At 35.3% G+C, this 16,518-nt stretch overlaps 2 protein-coding genes across 2 annotated transcripts; both read left to right on the top strand.

The window, feature by feature from the left end:
• Positions 1–4,812: 4,812 nt before the first annotated feature.
• Positions 4,813–7,876, top strand: LOC133205898 (uncharacterized). The gene is made up of 3 exons (XM_061341791.1): positions 4,813–4,870; positions 5,708–5,867; positions 6,017–7,876. The coding sequence occupies exons 2-3, from the start codon at positions 5,714–5,716 to the stop codon at positions 7,852–7,854; spliced, it is 1,992 nt and encodes a 663-aa protein (XP_061197775.1). The 5' UTR covers positions 4,813–4,870; positions 5,708–5,713; the 3' UTR covers positions 7,855–7,876.
• A 1,353-nt stretch (positions 7,877–9,229) lies between these two features.
• On the top strand, positions 9,230–13,165 carry LOC133206320 (solute carrier family 25 member 35-like). Its single transcript, XM_061342273.1, has 4 exons — positions 9,230–9,413; positions 9,809–10,052; positions 12,265–12,483; positions 12,643–13,165. Exons 1-4 carry the CDS (start codon positions 9,265–9,267, stop codon positions 12,949–12,951), a joined length of 921 nt encoding a protein of 306 aa, XP_061198257.1. The 5' UTR covers positions 9,230–9,264; the 3' UTR covers positions 12,952–13,165.
• Positions 13,166–16,518: the final 3,353 nt, after the last annotated feature.

Raw genomic sequence — 16,518 nt, 5'->3', positions numbered from 1 at the left:
GATCCCCACACCCTCCATCTTTCCATCCAAACTCCCAATATTTTGTATCAAGAGTTCGATAAAACGGAATCCTGATCGTTATGATGAGTCTGCAGTTACTCACAAAACAAAGAGGACTGTAGCGTACCCCGGTGTTATATAGCGAGACTTCCTCCGAAAGACTTGCTATATAATGAGATTTTTCCCGGAAGACTGCAGGCATTGCTATAGTTTTTGAAATGGAGCGACCAGAAAAAAAAATATTAAAACGGAACGTTAAATGGCAAGATTGGAAATATGCATCTCATTTCTACCTGTTACAATCAAAACATTTTGAAATGGACAGGTGAAAATTCGACACGGACGTCTGAGAAAACATCGGATTGAAATTCTAGTTCGGAATTCTTCAATCCACCTGAGTTATTTTCACGCGCAAAATATGATCCAAAACAGGCACATAGTATCGTTTTTGAAAGTGGAGGACCAGCCAGGAAAAAAAATTGACAACTAACATGTACCTGAAAAATCTTTGAAAAAAAAGGAAAAGGAAAAAGGTTGGTGGGTTGGGAAGGAGGGTATTACAACTTTCTTTCACAACCAAATTTTTCAGTATATGTACATTTAAAAATTACCATGATTTAACAATATACATCAAAAAGTGGGGGGGGGGGGGGGTCAATCAGCCTTTCAATGAACATTTTTAATAGTAAAAAGTTACGTTTAGAAAGAAGGGGCAGCCCCCCCCCCCCCCCCCGTGCTTGCAAAAGACAAATGATTTCAATTCCCAAATACTGTAATTTGAAATTAGTGTATTTCAAAGATTTTTTTGCCGAATTTTTTTAAGGACACGTAAAAGTTATAGAGAGTAAAGATATTTTTTCATGGGCCATCTGATTCCAAGGGGGGGGGGGGGGGGGCTGCATGTTCATGCCTTCACATGACAGAATATATTTATTTCTAGGATAAAAAGAGAGTTTTTTTTTACTGAAAAATTTTTGACATGTTTGACAAGTAAAAACGGGGAGGGGGTGTCCAAACTGAAAAAAAAAAACTTTCTCATTTTGAAGATCGTTTAGCCCCTCCCCTCCCCCCCCCCCCTATACACACACCAAACAGGAATCATATGTTTGTCCCATTTTTTTTTAAATTTAAAAACTATTAAATTTTAAAAAAATGGACAGAAAATTCTGATTTATACAAATGTCGAACTATATATTCCAAAACTGAAATTATACTGAAAGGAAAAAGAAACGCAGGGTAACATAATGGTAACATAATATGCGAATTTTTTTTGACCGCATAACCGAAAATTATGAAAACTTGCCAGATGAGAATCTTTTTTACTATGCAATAAAATCAGTGTTCAGAATTACTTAACCGTAATGTATGACGTCGCGTAGGGAAAGTGGTAAAAAACATATGCAAATTGATGACGACAAATTTGTCAACACATTTTGTTGTACCATTTGATGCACTTGAGGTATACACATTGTTTTTCGATATTTACAGACGATATGAATTTCTTGCAATCATGGTACAGTTTAAAAGTTCCATGGGGTCTGGCTTTTACATTGCCTAAGTAAGGAAAAGGGCAACAACTGGTTGCTGTGCAGTTTCTTGTAAATTTCCCCCAATAGATAGTCTTACCCGTCTTCAGAGAGGTCCTGAAATGGTTTCCAATCAACCGTGACAATGACGTTGACGCGTAACAGAGCCACGTCAAGATCGGGTTATTTGTCTTGCCACATACCCGTGTAATCGCAACCCTACTACCCCTAAAACTGCTTTAAATACAGTAGGATATCGTAATCATTACATTCATCCTAAAACTGAAATAATCCGATTGCGTGATTTTGTGTTTTTTGAGCTCGTTTTGGTGTTCCTCTCACTGGCGCATGCGCGCGTCGTTTGCCTTATTTTTTCGGCGTGTTTACCCCGGACCTTATGTATCCAGGGTTTGTCAAGACTTTCTCGCAAAAAATCACATTTACCTACTCGACTCCAGGCCTCCGTAAAGTCCAATTTTTTCTCATTGAACACCTTTGGGACTAAGTGGATGATAGGGTTCGAAATGCCCAAGCAGGTCTCTTTCAACTAAGGGCTGTCTTGTGGAAAGGGTTGAAAAATATCCCTGTTTGAAGAGTAAAAACACACTGATGAACTCCATGCAAAGGCGAATCAAGGTTCTGACAGATGCACACAAGTCAGACATTGAAGATAATGAGAATTTTCGATGTTTACTTCAGAGGGGTATCGTCATATGAGTTTCAATAACTCATGAATTATAAGACAAAATTAAATAAGATTTTTGTTACATTTTCACGAAAGATGATTTTAAATGTTAGGTAGGAATACTGGACAATACATATATAAAAATAAAATTATTTCACGTCGAAAGTTTACCTTGCATTTATTTTTCTTTTTAGTACTTGTCTTCTGGATCAGTCGGTAATACTGTGCTTACGAGCGTAGCTGAGGTAGATTGGAAATGAATTCCAATCTAGAATTTCAGCCCAATGTTTTCTCAATTGTCCGCGCCGAATTGTACCCGCCCATTTCATTGCTTTGACTGTAACAGATGGAAATGTTTTATTTTGCCAGTAAATGTTCCGCCGTAGTATTTGAAAACTTAACCTGAAAAAAAATCCTTGACAAGCATAAAGAAGCCCATGGGACACATCGCTCACCTGAGGACTCTGGCTAGAAAAAAGCAGAAACCAGTTCAGTATTGATAAATGGTCCCCCTAGAACCCCCCTCCCCGACAGGGGCAGGGGAGGGTGCATGATTTGAACGAAAAAAAAACTTGAATCTGATTCTTCCAAATGTTTACATATATATATGACTAATCATGGCTTTTAAAGATTTTTTTTCCCTATATGTATTTCTGTGTAAAAGTTTGATCTGTTGTGGCCCCATCCTACCCCCGGGGTCATAATATTAACAAGCTTGAATCTAAACTTATAATTACTGAGGATGTTTCCATATCAATATGACTAATCATGACTTTGCTGCTCTTGAGGAGATTTAAAAAAAAAAGAAGAAGATTTTTCCTATATATTCCTATGTACAACTTTGATTACCTATTGTGTCCCCACCCTAACCCCCCCCCCCCCATTATTTGTACATTACAGGAGAATGTTTCCAATCTATAAATATGTTTTATCCTGTGTATAACTTTGATCCCATGTTGTGGCCCTGCCCTATGCCCGGTGTCATGATCTGGACAAACTTGAATCTACACTGTGTAATGAAGCTTTCATATAGTTTTCATTTATTCTGGCCCAGTGCTTCTTCAGAAGTTTTTTTTAAAGATTCCATTAGATTCACACTAATTCTTAATTATCTTCCCTTGAAAGAGAGTGTGGCCCTTCATATAAACAAACTTGAATCCCTTTTACACAAGGATGTCTTTTGGCGAGTTTGGTTGAAATTGGCCCAGTGGATCTGGAGAAGAAGATGAAATTGCAAAAAGTTTACGCCGACGACAAATTTTTAAACGACGCGAAAGATGACGGAACCTTTGGCTCAGGTGAGCTAAAAAAAAGGGGGAGGGGCTCTCCAAACTCACTATGTATATACCGGTACATGTATAGGCAATTCTTCCCTCCTTTATAACGAGGCTTTCCCTCCACTTTAGTATACGGAGAAGTCCTGAAAAATTTGTATTTATTGAATGGTTTCTAATTCAAATAGTATATCTACATGTAGGCCCGTAGGAAGCAAATTCATTTTTTTTGGGGGGGGGGGGGCACAGCCATGCATTTTCAATTGACAGTTGAGGGGGCACTACCAAAAATTTCCTGATAAGCAAAATAAAAGGTCATCAGACGTTTTCATTGAGGGGGAACAAGCATATACTATCTACGTTAAGTATAGTAATCTATTTATCGGCAAAATTATTGGGGGCACGCCCCCCGTGCCCCCCCCCCCCGGTTCCTACGGCCATGATATCGTTGATATGAATAAATTTAAACCAATATGTAGTGGAAACCCCACTTTTGTTTAGCTATTTAGCTGCTCTTCCCAAAAGGAAGAAGATTCAATATATACCGGAAGTCATTCCTCTGAGAGAGAGCCTCGCAATGGGATAGTGTATGTAACATCGGCAAATCATTTCCATGTTCAAAGCTATCAAAGTCAACAAACTTGCATCAAGATTTATCTATAGATGAGTGGTTAATCCTATAATACATAATCATATAACACATAGTGGTTAATCCTATCATTAGCCGAAATTCATGTCAAAGGTCAAGGCTTAGCGCGTCTGGACAAAGGTCAAAGGCAGCAATAAAAATCGTCATCCTGAATTACTTGCGCTGGGGGTTGAAAGATGCATGCTAATCAGAATACATGTAGGTCATCATACAACAGTGAACAACTATACATGTACTTAACTACAACAATTGTTGGCATGGATGGACAGACATCCAGCTAGACATCACAAATCCATAGACCGATCAGGTTTCGTAATCCAACCAAAAATCATTAACCAGGCGGTAAGAAGATCGGGTTACAATTTCAGCATATGTGATTTAAAGTAGCTTGATTTACTCATGATTTAAAATATTTTGTAAATTTAAAGCATAAAAAGTTGTTAATTCATAAGTTCTTTCTGAACATATGCCGCGTTTTTGATGATTAATCAACACAAAAGTACTTCTACTCCAGTAATCACTATCAAATGATGTATTATCTCCCTTATGAACCGACTGACAGACAGATGGAACCAGTTATCTCCCTTTAACACACTGTTTTCTATATTATCTCGATTCAGAGAATGGATGTTATCATAATGATTGTCAAATTCACCTGCCTATAAAAACGATACACAAAATGGTATATTCAGCAGTTCGATTCGACTATTTGGCGATCGAAGGCTGACATAAATAGGTATTGTTTATTCTTTTAATTATTCATTTCTTTGGGAAATTCTTTTAAATGATTTAATTTTGCTGAACATTATCCTTTATTATAAAAAAAAAAAAAAAAAAAAGAAAGAAAAAAAAAGACCGGTTGTTCTGTTTGATCAGGTTATATGTATAAACTGTTGTTTTGAATTTTTTTTTAATAAAAAGTGCTTCTTAAAGAAATTTTTAAAACCATAATTTTCCTTTTCATAATAAAGCACCTTTCGGTTTGCTTTCCCTATATAATCAAGGGAACTCATTTTCAACCATACTAGTATTTGCGCGAATGTTTCCTTTTTTATTTGAATCAGTTACTTAAAGAGATATTCTCCTTCTTTTCAAGAAATCATAAAATGTACTTTGTGATTGAAGACCTAACCATGTTATCTTGCTTAATTCAAATCTAAAACATTTAGCACCAAGGATTATTCTCTTAGACAATATCCGAATCCGGTATAATTAATGAAATCATTGTTACTTGAAATACATGTAATAAAAAAAAATAAATATTTGAAGTATGTAAAGTTTTCTGATGTGACATATTTGTTTATTATCTTAAACATTTTATTACCGAATCGATATCATTTGATTCAAATTTGTATGTTTATTTTGGTAATTTAAAATTATTTTCACTGTTTATGTGATCAATTTCTTTCTATTATATAATTATGACGTCAACAGTTCATGTGTATTATATTTCTTGCCCACATAAAGTATTCTTTTCTTCTTTAAAAATAGTATTTTCTGTGATTATGATATTTACTGATAAGCTTTATTTTAATTTGATATAACAAATTGCATATCCTTCTTTTTGACTTAGTCTATCATGAAGCTCTTCATTCTTGTATGTGTGTTGGGACTGAGCTTGGCCGCCAATCCCAGGCTTCAGAAAATGGAGGAAATGCTGAATGATCTGACCAGACAACTGGTTAGCCAGCAGTTTTATGTCGAAGAGAGGATTCGCTCTGATGGAGACTCTGGTAATGTAGCTACACACATTTTTGAATTATTGAACTTTTCCCCTCAACTTTTTTTTGGTTAAATATTTGATCTAGTAAGATATTTTCAACAATCACCTCTGACGGTGCCCCTCTGACATCACTTGACAAGATGAATTCATTTTATAAAGGTATCAAGCAAGTAAGGCGGTTGTCTGCTGGGACTGATTCCTTTAACTCGGAAACCACCAGTGCCATTCATTCACATCCAAACTACAAAGATGTCATTGGCTTCGGAGAAGTCAACGCTGTATTGAATGGTGTTGAATTCCGAACCCGGCATAATGATTATTCCTTAGAAATGCCCAGTCTGCATAAAGCGAACTATCATTTAACAGAAAAAATTCCATACCCACAAGTCCCGCCTTCAGTCACAGCAAAACATACAGTTCCCGAGCAGATAGCGGAAATGAAAGAGTACTTCAGGGCCTTCAGACTTCAAAACTCTACAATCAGAAACTACAAACCTTACTTTAAACCAGTCTTATGTTACATGGAGGGAAACTGGGAGTGGGACACAAAACACCTTCACGAACCTTTTCATAGCGAGACTCACCACTTAGACGCCATGGACTACGACAACCTAGCTGACAAGGTCAGACTGATGTCATACACCGGTATGAATGATCTCCATGAAGATTTAGCATTTCTGCCTAAAAAAATAATGGACATAGACAGCAATGGCAAACCAAGATATGCCCAGTGGATCTACAGAATACTTTGTAACCCAATACATTCAGATGTTCCACTGAAAGTATTCAAGCCAATCGACGACGTTGCTTTCCGAGTGACAAGGAAATACAATATGTCAACTTACAGCCGTACCGAGGAAGCCAGGTTTACAGTCGCTGCATCTGCTAATCAAGCCGAGTTTGATGAACATGAGGGATACGGGAAATTTGAAGACAGAGCATATGCTAAAGGACTGTTGGACAGTTTGATGCATGGGGTTCCAGGGGCAAATAATTATCGTGGAGGTCAACACGACACTGAATTCAATCACACTGCTTTGGTAGCGGGCGAGGGACGAGACAGGCCAGAAAACACCGCTCGCTATCACCGTGAGTACAAGTTACATCATGGGATGCAAATTAACCAGAGGGGGTTCTCCGATAGCAACCTGTGGATGGCCCAAAACCATCAAAACAAAGTAGCATCGGTAATTTTAAGGTCATGTAAGACGGTCGGAACTCTGAAGACCAATTGTACATCCACGACAGAAAAATTCTCATATGCCATTCCATTGGAAATTATATATCTAAACCCTCTTCATTCCTGGAACCCATATAACCTTGACATGAAAAATGAAAGCGAGGTGACTGAAAATGGCCGTAAAGGAGATTCACATAACGCTAATCTGGCATACAAAGGCATATCTACTCTTCACTTCTATCAAACTCCGGTTGAATTTTTTGGAAATGTCCCTGGACAGGATGTTGGTGTCCTTGATCCCAAAGGAGCCATTCACCGAGTTATGGCGTCCGGAATACAAACAATTTTACCTAAAATCCCCGGTGTAGGTGAAGTGAGGCAAAGATGGCCGATCTATCCGCTCCATAGGGAAGGTGACAGCGTTGGAAAAGAAGCTGACGCTTTACTCGAAATGTTGAACCACATGTCTTCAATGTCTCCAATATTCCAAGAACCAGCTACTCAAGGCAAGCATGAGACTGTCCAACCAGATCTACATTTCAGATTAACCTCCTCTCACATGAATCCACTAGACCGGCATGATCATGAGTTTTTCGTTCCGGCGACCGATTGGGAGCAACTTCTGAAGAACGATGTTTGGGTTCATGTTTTAACGGCACCAACTGAGGGTGAAAATCAAGAAAGCCATAGTCATTCTCTACAGATTAGATTGGACAAACACACGCACAAACCGATTATACAAAAGTGTGATGATCAAAATGGAAAGTGCTGGGATGGACATACAGATTTCGAACAAGTTACCTTCCATGAATTTTAATTTTCAATAAAATAAATTTTAAGAAATTATAGCTTTATTTTCTGTCTTTTTCTGCAGTGATGAAGACATCACTAAAATTTATTGGATTTTCTTCAGAATACTCTTAGATGTACTGGGCATAGATAAATCCAGGAGGATAAAGTACAGGGACCTTTCTTGTTTATATATATATAGTAATCATCCTATCATGGTCTTGTTGGATGAAAGCTTTATATGCTTTCCTGTGATGACTTTTTGAGGTAGATGTAGTTGAAAGTAGCATTGATGCTTGTTATGCTGGAGGAGGTAGTGTTCGTGCAACCCTCACCATCTCAGTCTTTTGTTGAAACATCAACGTATAGTATAGATTAAAAGTCCTTTTAGAACCTCATTGGAGTGACTATCGATAATACTTAAATAATTATAGTTCATGATCAAACGCCGGTATTTGGACCCATTTTAAAGTGATAATAGTCTTGAAAGATTTACGAAACTGATGGATTTCATTTTTTAGAGAAACTTGATAATATACCTTTTAAAATAAATTTCGCAAGCTTGCCCATCAACAGCATTAACGTACATTATGCACTAACAATCCGAATTGGCATATTGTGCTCATGCTGTGTTTTTTATCAGCTGCAGCAAGATGCAGTATATTTAAAAAAAGATGAACATTTATTTCAATAGAGAGAAAACTTTTGAGATCTTTTTTAGATTTACGAACTTTCCTCGTCCTGTAGTACATAGTATCACATCGTGTGTCCTTTCGGGTTAAGCTACAAGCATGTACTAGGTGGGTACATGTACTACCGGTATAATAGCGAAACGAGGATCACTGGGACAGATGTACTGACACTTGCGCATTCTACTAGTATCAGTTTATCTTTCAACGATAAAACTAGATAAAAGGGGAATCAAGAACAATGCAGGTGATGGACCCTTTATGACAGACATCTAAGGAAATGAAGGACAATAATTATTCAATAATAATTTATGAAAATTTTTCACGTATGCGAAGTAGTACTGAGATGGCCGAGTTCTTCAATATCCCAAAATTTTATTGAATTATGCAGTTTCAAATCCCATTTTCAAATCCTCTGCAGTTAATAGCAGTTAAGAGGCAACAAAAGGTTAACACACACACACACAAAAAAAAAAAAAAAAAAAAAAAAAAAAAAAAAAAAAAAAAAATCACAGTTTTTTTTTAACCGGTGACAGTTTGAACATCAACATTTCTTCGGAGTTTATGTAACGTTTATCCAGAAGGTTTATCTAAGTGACCTATGCGCTCTGTGTGTCAAACATGCTTTTAAGCCAACCTACCCTGCTGAAATGAATTTTAATCATATGACCAATTCAGGGGTCATATTCTAGGCCGGTTGATGAATATATTTTAATACATTATGGAATTTTTAATACTGAAATGAAGAGATGAATAGAAACCATTATGTGGAGTTTTTGCTCGCTGGAATAGCAGGATGTGGGGCGTGTCTATTCACCAACCCCCTGGAGGTGGTGAAAATCCGCATGCAGTTACAGGGGGAACTTAAGGCGAGGGGACAGACTACTATTGTGTATAGGTAAGGTTAATCTTATCTACACACCTGTACTCCTATCGAAATATTATCAGGGAAAGAAAAGGACGAAAAGCGACAGTAACTTGAAGACGCAGGGATATAGTCTCAGCATGGACTAGGTGACTGGTATAAATAAATCTTCACTGATTATATTTCGAATTCACAACGATCGGTAATAAAATGCTGTCAAGTCGCTCTAAAATAAGAAAACCTAATTTTTGATTGTATATCTGATAATAGATAATAAGAAATTCAAGACTTTTAATACTCAATAAAAAAGAAATATGAATTTGTACAAATGTATACAAATGCTTTCTATAGCTTATATTTCTGTATATGTACATAACGTAAACTTTTCATGAATTATAATAATGAAGTTGAAAGCATACTGTTGATAGAAATGCTTTGCATGGCCTCTATACGATTGCCAAAAACGAGGGAATCACAGGTATTCAGAAGGGACTTGTACCTGGGTTGTGGTACCAGATGACGATGAATGGCCTTAGACTGGGGACATTCCAAATCTTGACCAACGCTGGGTTCACAAACTCACCGTCAGGAGAATATTCCTTCCCAAGGAACATTGTAGCTGGTGCCGTGGCTGGGGGTATAGCAACGTGGGTCGGGAGCCCGTTTTATTTGGTGCGTTTTCTTTAAAATATTTGAGGATTCATCATTATATTTTAATTTAAGTTAACCCTAAATGGATCCCTTTGATGTATATTGTAAATATTAATGTAATTATTTTTAAGCATGGTCCTTGTTCGTCAGTTATGACCCAGGCTGAATAATAATCATTATTAAAACGTTGCTATGACGTCATGAAATTGTTCTTAAAGTCCAAAAGTTAACCTGTTGCAGTCCATCCTAAAAAAAAATACTATAGTAAACTTTAGTTTACAATAGTATCAAAGTTTTTACTATAGAAAATTTAAAAAATTATATAGTAAATCAAAGTTTTTTTTCCTATGAACATCAAATTTTTATATTTCATTTTCTCCAAGCCTTACATGCAATTTATTTTTTTTATATTAAAAGGAAACATTACTGCGTTAACATTTTAATCTTTTTTCGATATTAAGTGTTTTCAACACAGCACTGTTAATATAACAATGGTGAGAATATCCATTTCTGATAAAAATTGTGTGCGATTCTTCATAAAACTAGGTTTTTCTCATTGGCTGGACTTTCAAATTCCAAAATAAAATGATGCCATTCAATTTTAAATAAAATCCAATTTTCACTTTCCATTGTAATGGTATCAACCAATAGTGTCTGTATCAATTTCAGACTCACTTTATTTAAACATGTTTCTAGTCAAAGGAGATTCCTTCCTCCCTGACCATTGTTCATACTCTGCTAAGATGAAGGCTGTCATTAAATGAATGAAATGAAATATAGTTTTTAGTGTCTAAAGAAAAATCCTTCCTCTTTTCTTTTGTTAACTTAATAGATAACTATTGATTCTTGATTTCCTATTGAGTTATTTTTGGACTCTTCCAGGTAAAATGACCAAAAATCACACATGTGCAGATGAATTAAAAATATTTTATTATTTTGTTATTTAGGGTGGTTGGAGACATTCTTTCAAAGTTATGCTGGATATATTCAAAATTTCAATGTAGGGAATAAAAATATTTCCTAACATTTAAACATTTTTTAAAAATTCTCATGGACTTAAGCAAGATACCATAATTCTATTTACCGCTAATAAAATGAAACTTTGCCATCCTTAAGATTCATGTACCACTGCTCTCAAATCTGCAATTACCATTGCTATTTTTTTTTTTTTAATTTTTAAATTTTTAACTTTCACGTCTAAAGGTAAATAGAGATGAAACAATTCATAAGTAGTTTGTATCCGGGACATTATGTTCTTACTTCTAAATCAACCAAATGTCGCTTGCCCATAGGAGTTTCGTCCATTTTATGTTTTAGTTTCAATATTCTCAAGGTTATTTTCAATAACATGGATTACATTAGTTTAAATAATTCCACCCAAAAATTTAAGTCTTGACCTACATGTATACTGAAAGGTTTATCCTAGTTATACATGAATATAGTTTGACATAATCCTACCATGGATATGGTACATTGGAATGAGGAGTTGAAACAATGGCCAGGTTTCCTCCATGCAATTATAATCATGCCCCTCCTTCCCGCTGAGGGTGATTATACAGTTATTTGCATGTTGTTGATCCTGACATGTGTCATATTCAGGACCCAAAGCGACTTTATCATTTAACAATAACGACAAATTTATAGTTTCTTGTTGAATTCAACGACAAAGAGAACAGTCATATACTTATAACTAAGAATAAAATGCATTAAACATAGCTGTTTTTGAGGTCAAGGTTTTACACTGGGAAAGGAAGAGGACATCCAGTTGTATTTAAATGTTCATCTGAAAAAAAAAACCTGTTTTTCTTCCGTAACTGTTAAATGTTTCGTCGCTTCAGAAACAGTAACACATTGTCAGTGTCTTGTTGTTCTACCTTCAATAAGCCCTCATTTATAAAAAAAAATTAAACTGTATCATTTTTTTTCAAATCTTCTGTCAATTCACCAAAACTATGATATTTTTGTAGCTAGATTTGATTATTTTATTTACATCAAATTGCTGTTTCGTGTATATGGTTTCATGTGTAATTTTTATTCACCTCTTCGAATGACATGTTATTTTAAAAAACAATCTTTCTTAGTCTAGCTTATATTTCTTAGTCTAGCTTATATTTCAATCTTCATAGAAACATGCTCTAAATAAGACATATTGGATATGAACAAACCGACAGAAAGCTTTCTTAACAACACACAAAAACAAAACATTTCTCTTTTAAATCTTTTGTGTCTGAAGGTAAAAACTCATCTTCAATCAAAAGCTGTACAGGACATCGCCGTTGGATACCAGCACTCTCATGAGAGCATGACTCATGGATTGCTCAGTATCTACCGCAGTTCCGGTCTATTCGGAATGTGGCGAGGGGCATATGCATCTGTTATAAAAGTTATGGTCGGTTCTTCAGTTCAGCTGACGACATTTTCTTTTGTCAGGCAGTATATCATTGGTCTGAAAGTGAGTACAACAGGTAATGATTATCACATGGCAGTGATCATTCGAGATTAAATCCTGTTATATAATCGTGTTCAATGAAATAAGACCCATTTATTCTTTTTAAAATATCAATTTATTTTAACGATACATTGGCTTTAATTGCCCATTTGCAATTTGCAGTACTACGATCCCGATGATGGGCGCAATGCACTGATAGCTACCTTGGCCAGTGCCGTGATGAATACCTTGTGCATGACTCCATTTGATGTCGTGGCCACCAGAATGTACAACCAAGGTGTCTGTTCCAAAGGAAAAGGTCTAACTTATTCCGGAGTAGCTAATTGTTTTATTCAGATATTTCAGACGGAGGGTCTGTGGGGATTTTACAAGGGCTGGGGACCTCAACTGTTAAGACTTGGTCCCCAAACTATACTTAGTTTATTTTTCTGGGACAGATTACGATACATGTATAAAAAATCATTTTCCTGAGATTCTATGGAATTCCAGTTAGTATACTGTATATTCGATTCTGCACACATGAACATTGTAATCACCATAAAATACTGGAAGGTTCATTGCTTTTGTCATTTATGGCCATACTTGATGTATTCTAATATTCCATTTCCAGGAGGATAGTTTTCTTAATGTCAGAACTTATTATGTTTTGGGTCTGCTTGAGAACTGACGGATAAGCTCTCCAGAAAACAATAAATCGCTCGTTAAACTGGCATTCCTCTCAATAAACCCTGAACCCTCGATATTGCAATGTTCCTAAACCATGTTGGGGTCTTGAATATTCAGAAAATAAATCAAAAGCTGTCGTCTTCATGTTAAGTCTTATTACTCTCATGATTCTTGAAGCTCAAACCGCAACCATTAATTGATACTACATTTCAACAACAAATAAAATCCCACAAAAGAGCAATGAAACATATATATATATATATATATATATATATATATATATATATATATATATATATATATATATATATATATATATATATATATATATATATATATATACATATGTCTATCGGATGAAATATTCGAAACGAAGGTTTCCTATTACACATAGGTTTTGCCATTATTATATTCAAATCCTTTGTGATCAAACTACTGATTTAAGATATCTAGGACAATCTAAATTTAGTTAAGTACTATACAAAATATGAAAAAAAAAAATGATTGACAAGATTTTTTTTTCAGCTCAAGGTCCTGCTCCTCCTTAAAATAAATAAGAAAAGCAACAACAAGCTGCATATTGCACTGTATTTGCAATTTTTAGCAACAAAGACTTGGCAAATAAAAGCTGTAAATATTGTGATTAAGTATCAAATACTGGATGGGACTATTTACCTGACACAATGTTGTACACATTTTGACATTCATGTGAAAATTCGAACAGATGAACCGGGTTTATCTGTCCGAATTTCCTCAAGTAGAGATCTACTGTTCTGCAGCTAGTTGAAACAAGACTGTGGAACCTAAAAGTCATAGGAACGATGTGAGAAATACGCCTTGCCAAAGCTATGTCGTTTCTAACAAATTGTCTTGCCCTAATATTTTCAGTAGACTCAAAGCGTGAGAGAGTGGGTGTAAATTAAAAAAAAATATTGAAGAAACCTCAATAAGAACAGAAGTGGCAAAAATAAGACGTTCTCTAAGATACATTCACCTTAATTCTGTTTTTAAAGAAATCCTGAATGCTGTAGGAAGAGCCTTTGCTTTTATTGGAAATATTGGGTGCAGGTTGGATTTGTTTTTCACAAACATCATGTTTTATGTGCTCTAAATCAGACGTGTTTATTTTTTTCTCCAAATTATATTTAAACCTCTGTCGGACAATGAAGGCATAAATACTTTGTCATTTTATAATACATGTACATGTATGACGTATTCTGACATGTATGACGTATTCTGACCATTGTAAACATTTATTGATACATGATTTTGGATTCTTTGTATAAGTCTCAGAAATTTAAAGTTCTACCTATTCCCCTGAATTTACCGGAATTCCAACCTCTAAATTGTGCAAATTAATGCCAGGATCTGAAGTTTAAAGCAACTTTGCAAAATCTCTGTTTTAATGTATTTTAAAACTGCCCAAAACCGAAGTCTGTAATACTTCTAGACTTGTCCATCACTCTACTGTGGAAAAGGGAAGGGCCTACGTAATGCTTGGTGTCAAGGTTTCCTAATCATGCTCTCTGTCCCCGTTTTTTTTTCTTTTTTAATCAAAATATAACATTTGGTGTTATATCTTAAAATAGCAATAACTAGTTTTTGAATTTAATGAAACACTTCTGGAAGACAATGCATACAAAAGGTTGGTTATGAAATATACTCCCATTCATACTTTCTGTTGCTATATATACACTTATAAAGCACATTTGGTATCTTAAAACCAAAAGTTGATTATTGTACTCACGTAAACACCGCAAATTGTATACGTCTTGACACAAAGTAGATAACTAACTTTTAAAACCTAATTCCGCAGGATTGCGTTTAAAAGCTATTGTTCTCAATATAGGTCCAGACAATTAGATCTGCTTGAGGAAGATCATTGAAAGTTGATTTAATTCTGAGAAACCTCAATAAATCACGGCGTCTGTGTTATTGAAAAAAAGAAGAAATGCCAATGTTGTTTTCTAGACTATACAACCAGAAAAATGAGGTGTCCACAGTTTTTCTAATTGATTGGGTTGGACTTGATCTGTAAAAACCTAATGAAGAATAGTCCTTATACCATGAATAAACAACCAAGGGAGTTCTGGATAGCAATGTGTGATGTTATTGATAGGGAACTGGCGGGGGTCATTGTAGCTCACTGCCTAATCCTGAGTCTTGTGGTATTTCAATAATGTGATTATTGGACAGCGATTTTGGACTGATGTTAGAGCCTGACAATCGATGGCTCTGATTGGTTAAGATCTGAAAGCCAAATATGAGTCTTCTTGTCGATTGTCTGTAGAAGATGAACATTTGTACTTTAGTTTATCTCCGTATTATAAGTGCCATGGACCTTATCTTATTAATCAATCTCGCAGTAAACTCCATATCTCGTACATGTAGACCTGCCAATATCAAATTTAGATGCGAAGAAAACCACGCAGCTCAAATTGTTTTTTTGCGATTGTCAATTACACTCCAAACTAGAGAGAATATGCAAAATTTGATCAAGGAAAATCCGTTTATACTAATTCCACGAATGATGCTCTTTGTTGTAAGACTTTAAGTCTACATCAGAATTAATATCGCTTACTGCTGCACAGTTCTCACAGAATAAAAGAAGAGGTCCGAGACATCAAATGGGCATTTCTCGACTTTCAGCAATTGTTATTGGTATTAAATAATGGTTTTCTAGAGCAGTATCTGATTTAGTTTCCATTAGTATGCTAAGTGTCTTGCTTTGTTCCACTGTAATTGCTTCTTAACATCATTATTCAAACTTCTTCTTTCCAGTGACATTTCCTTTGTTTTAGATAAAAATTGTCGATTAAGTTAGAAGATTGTTAGGCAAGGGATATCTCCTATGACGTAAACGCTAACCCACCATACATAATTAAGACGGCCCTTCAATTAGAAAAGTTATCTATTAAGATGTTTAGTTTCTCGGGATTCTTGTTATGCATTTAAGGATATATAGATATTCTGAAATAACATCCTTTTCAGTTGCTATAATATATATTACTGACAAATGCTACATTATCTATGACCATACAGTTACCATTATTGCATTAAAAAGAACAACGCTGTTACCGATTGATATTGTAAAATCAATACGTGGTGATCATGTTGCTTGCTCCGTTTGTGTGGACCTTATACTTTTATAAATTATGAGTTTTACTACCTCCTCATGGCCCAGGTTTACATTGCAGACTGTGTTTACAATTTTATTTTTATTCATTACATTAATTAAAAATTATCTAAATACAGTTCTTGCAACTGATTTCCCTCTCAACCCTGAATTGCATTCCGTCAGACTCCAAATTTTAAGATCAAAGAAAAATAGTCGATAATTTCCGATAGAAAATAAATCATTCAGTCAAAAAA

This window comes from Saccostrea echinata, unplaced genomic scaffold, assembly GCF_033153115.1.
Source record: "Saccostrea echinata isolate AGI-Se365-2 ecotype Australia unplaced genomic scaffold, CSIRO_AGI_Sech_v1 ptg000054l, whole genome shotgun sequence".
In the NCBI taxonomy this organism is placed as follows: Eukaryota; Metazoa; Mollusca; class Bivalvia; order Ostreida; family Ostreidae; genus Saccostrea; species Saccostrea echinata.
The sequence above is the reverse complement of the archived record's forward strand: the minus strand, read 5'-3'. Positions and strand labels throughout refer to the sequence as shown.

Coding starts and splice junctions, on each gene's coding strand:
- LOC133205898 (XM_061341791.1), top strand. CDS start 5,714: ATGAAGCTCTTCATTCTTGTATGTGTGTTGGGACTGAGCTTGGCCGCC. Junction 5,868..6,016: donor TCGCTCTGATGGAGACTCTG/GTAATGTAGCTA, acceptor CATTTTATAAAG/GTATCAAGCAAGTAAGGCGG.
- LOC133206320 (XM_061342273.1), top strand. CDS start 9,265: ATGAATAGAAACCATTATGTGGAGTTTTTGCTCGCTGGAATAGCAGGA. Junction 9,414..9,808: donor CAGACTACTATTGTGTATAG/GTAAGGTTAATC, acceptor TACTGTTGATAG/AAATGCTTTGCATGGCCTCT. Junction 10,053..12,264: donor TCGGGAGCCCGTTTTATTTG/GTGCGTTTTCTT, acceptor TTGTGTCTGAAG/GTAAAAACTCATCTTCAATC.